This window comes from Eutrigla gurnardus (assembly GCF_963514095.1).
Source record: "Eutrigla gurnardus genome assembly, chromosome: 21".
NCBI lineage: Eukaryota > Metazoa > Chordata > Actinopteri > Perciformes > Triglidae > Eutrigla > Eutrigla gurnardus.
This window is the reverse complement of record NC_139932.1, coordinates 9,042,603-9,045,780: the sequence shown is the minus strand read 5'-3', so window position 1 is coordinate 9,045,780 and position 3,178 is coordinate 9,042,603. Positions and strand designations below refer to the sequence as shown.

General features: G+C 44.8%; 1 protein-coding gene across 1 annotated transcript; it reads right to left on the bottom strand.

Annotated features, from left to right (window-relative positions):
* Positions 1-1,916: 1,916 nt before the first annotated feature.
* On the bottom strand, positions 1,917-2,949 carry spi2 (Spi-2 proto-oncogene; the record flags this gene model as incomplete). Its single annotated transcript, XM_084038816.1, has 3 exons — positions 1,917-2,326; positions 2,683-2,824; positions 2,932-2,949. The coding sequence occupies 3 exons, from the start codon at positions 2,947-2,949 to the stop codon at positions 2,019-2,021; spliced, it is 468 nt and encodes a 155-aa protein (XP_083894942.1). The 3' UTR covers positions 1,917-2,018.
* Positions 2,950-3,178: the final 229 nt, after the last annotated feature.

Genomic DNA, 3,178 nt, shown 5'->3' with positions numbered 1-3,178 from the left:
AGTGGGGGAGAAGAGGAGGACCAGTGATAGATCCAGGAGGGACAGGCTTTCCTTATATAGAGAGGTGGCATGCTCCTCCTCTCTGTAGTGGTCGCGGCATCACTGTCCCGTACCCACTGGCTGCTGTGCCAGCTTCTTAGATAAGTAAATGTGAAGTTTATGTTTGTTTTTTTATGCATCCTTGTGCACAGAAGTGACATTAAAAGTATATATTTTACTTTGTGAAGGTTTACTGGATTTGAGTCCAATATAATAGTTTTATAGTGTAAGAAATTTGTCTTCATTTTCAAATATTATGCTTTTCATGGCTTGATATTCTTGTCAAATGATTCCAATTAGCCTGTTTTAATTGACGGAATCGTTTTTTGGGAAACACTCCCATTTCTTTGAGAGTTAGTTGAGAGGGCCGACTCCACTCAAAATATGAATTTACGACTAGATTTGCTATCAATACTTTCAGATGTGCCCCTTCAGGGTCAGACTGGCGGTTGTCAGCGGGGCATCAGAGGTGACTATCCTTAACGCACTATAGAAGCAGGTGAACAAGGGGGGGAAGGAGACGGGGGTGTGTTGTCATTCGTCACATGCAGGCCTGAGGGTGATGTATCACTCTCCGACAATCCCAGATGATATACAACATATTCCGAGATTCTGCGGCTTTATTACAAAAGAAAACTTTGAAATGGTACGCGGCCACTCGGTGCCAGATATCTTTTTAATCCGGCAGTAACGCTGTCCAAGAACAGCAGGCTTCCCGAACTGGCAAATAAATGCTGGGGAGATGCCTGGGCGGTGGTTAAATGGCCTATAATTAGACCGCTGGCTGTAAACCTTGACATTTGACATGTGTATCTGACTTGAAAAGAGGGATTCATCGTGAATTATGCCATTGATGTGGCTGCTTTGGTCCCAATTAATCTTTTGAGCACACAAGTGATGACTCAAGCGTGGTCTCAAGCAGCGAGCTTCTTCTCATGTACATCAGCGACCGGCTGCAGAGAATGTAACGCTATCATAACCACCTGGGCACGTTAATGACCTCAACATGGAAGCGCACTTAAAGCACGCGCAACTAATTCCTCAGAAAAGCCAATGGGGCAGTCAAGACGAGGCACGGCTCTATTTTCGGGGCCACAGATACTGTCATGTACACAGGAATGCAGTTTATATCAACTGTCATAAACTTGCTTGGACAATCATAACAAAGGGGAAAAGATCCTCCAAATGAATCGCTGTCGCTTCAGAATTAGATCCATACCGCGAGGCGACACATGCTGTGTGATGTGGAAGCGTTTAATTAAGAACCGTCCTTAAACGACTGTTTTCATAATTCAGCTCCGAGTATGTGGCCTTTCTTGGTAACAGACACCCCGTAGCTCAGTTAGCCCATTTATAACTCGCGGTGGGCTCCAGCAGTAAATACTGGGCTTAGGGAAGTATCATGTAGGTCCACTACAAACAGCACAAAACCATTTGGTATTGCCTAGGACGGCCGAGGGTTCACATCACAGGGGCGATTTAGCCATGAGGTCACACAACACGGGATGGAAAAAGAAAAGGGCTGAGAGGTTTTGAGATGGACTACACTGACACCCTCTGGTTCCCTTCAGCCAGCAAAAGCTGTTACGTGCAGGAAAACACACTTGTCAACAGGGGAAGAGGCACGCTCATTACTCCTCTTATCAGTATTATTGCATATAAGAGTAGAAATGTTGAGGGTTTTAATTCACCACAACTGTTATCTTTTACTAACGAAAATTACCTTAAGCTTATATCTCCTGCAACAAACGTGTCATCCCAGGAAGAAAATAAAAAATACAACAAAATGACGAAGAGAAAAATATGTTTTTAATTATGTACACCACAAACTCAACGCATGTACAAACTTCAAGAAAACTTTGTGAATTTGTCACGCACATTGTTGAAAAGTTAAAGCTTACAGAAAGTTCAAATGAAAAAAAAAATAAACACATTTATTTTATATTATGTGATACGAGCTACAAAAATCTAGTCCACGTTTACAGATCTCCTCGTTGACACTTCTGCAGCAGGATCAGTGTCTCTTGGCTGAACTGGTAGGTGAGCTTCTTCTTCACCTTGAAGATCTCTCCGGACCGGGCGTAGTTCCTGAGGGCGCGCGACATCTTCTGGTAGGTCATGGGCCTCTTGTTGCCCTTCCTCTGCCCCCACAGCGCAGCCACCTGGTCCTTGTTGGTGGAGGAAAAGCAGAAGACGCCGGTGGCGGCCGGCACCCAGGACACGCAGTGTGCCATGTTGGGATCCTCCAACATCTCAAACAGAAAGTGAAAGAGACGCACCTTCCCACCTGCAACCACCGAGCAAACAGGAAGTGACTTTGATGAAGACTTAATTGATTTAAAAGAGGCATTTAGGGCATATCACAGCAGCTGGGCCCCTTTGAAAACAGTGCTGGTAACAGTTAATCATTTCCTCATATATAACCATTCCCGATGCCATTTAGTGGAAAAGGTAAGGCTGTAAACACTGCGGTTATCTGATACAGAATATGTAAAAACAAGGATGGTGCTAAGCCCAGCTAAGATCTATTGTGTTTGACGGTAAAGGGAAGGTCTCTTATTTGCTCTCTTGGTTTTGTTTCCCCCAGGCTACTAGCAGCCGGGGCAATAACTGTATCTAGTGACCAAAAAAAGGAGAACTCACCACTCCCCGTCGTGTGTTTGGCTGGTTGTCTTGTTGATACAAAGTTTGGCAGCGATCCCTGCTCAGACAATGTTGTTGTGTTCTGGCCGAGGGCTGGTGGGGCATCGTGTGCCAGCAAAGGCTGAAGTGCAGGTTTGCTGATCTTTTGATGAAGGAAACATAGCTTTAAAAGGCTGCATTACATGTGCACATGTGTGGTACACGAGTGTTGTGTGGGACATTTAAATGCCTACAGGTGGTTGATCATACATCCAGCGCTGCTCGCATGATTCCTGGTCCACAGGTGCACCTCTTTCCCCTACAGGTGCAACTGCGGTGCAGATCACGGTGTCTACTGTAAAGAGCAGAACAAATATGCTCAAAAAACGGAGACCAAATGTATGAATTTAATTTGCCAGGCTTCCCTCTTACCATTTTCTCCAGCGTGTTGTCTGTAGTACTCCTCTAGGAACTCTAAGATCACCTCCAAATCAGATTGAGTCTCCTGGAAAGAATT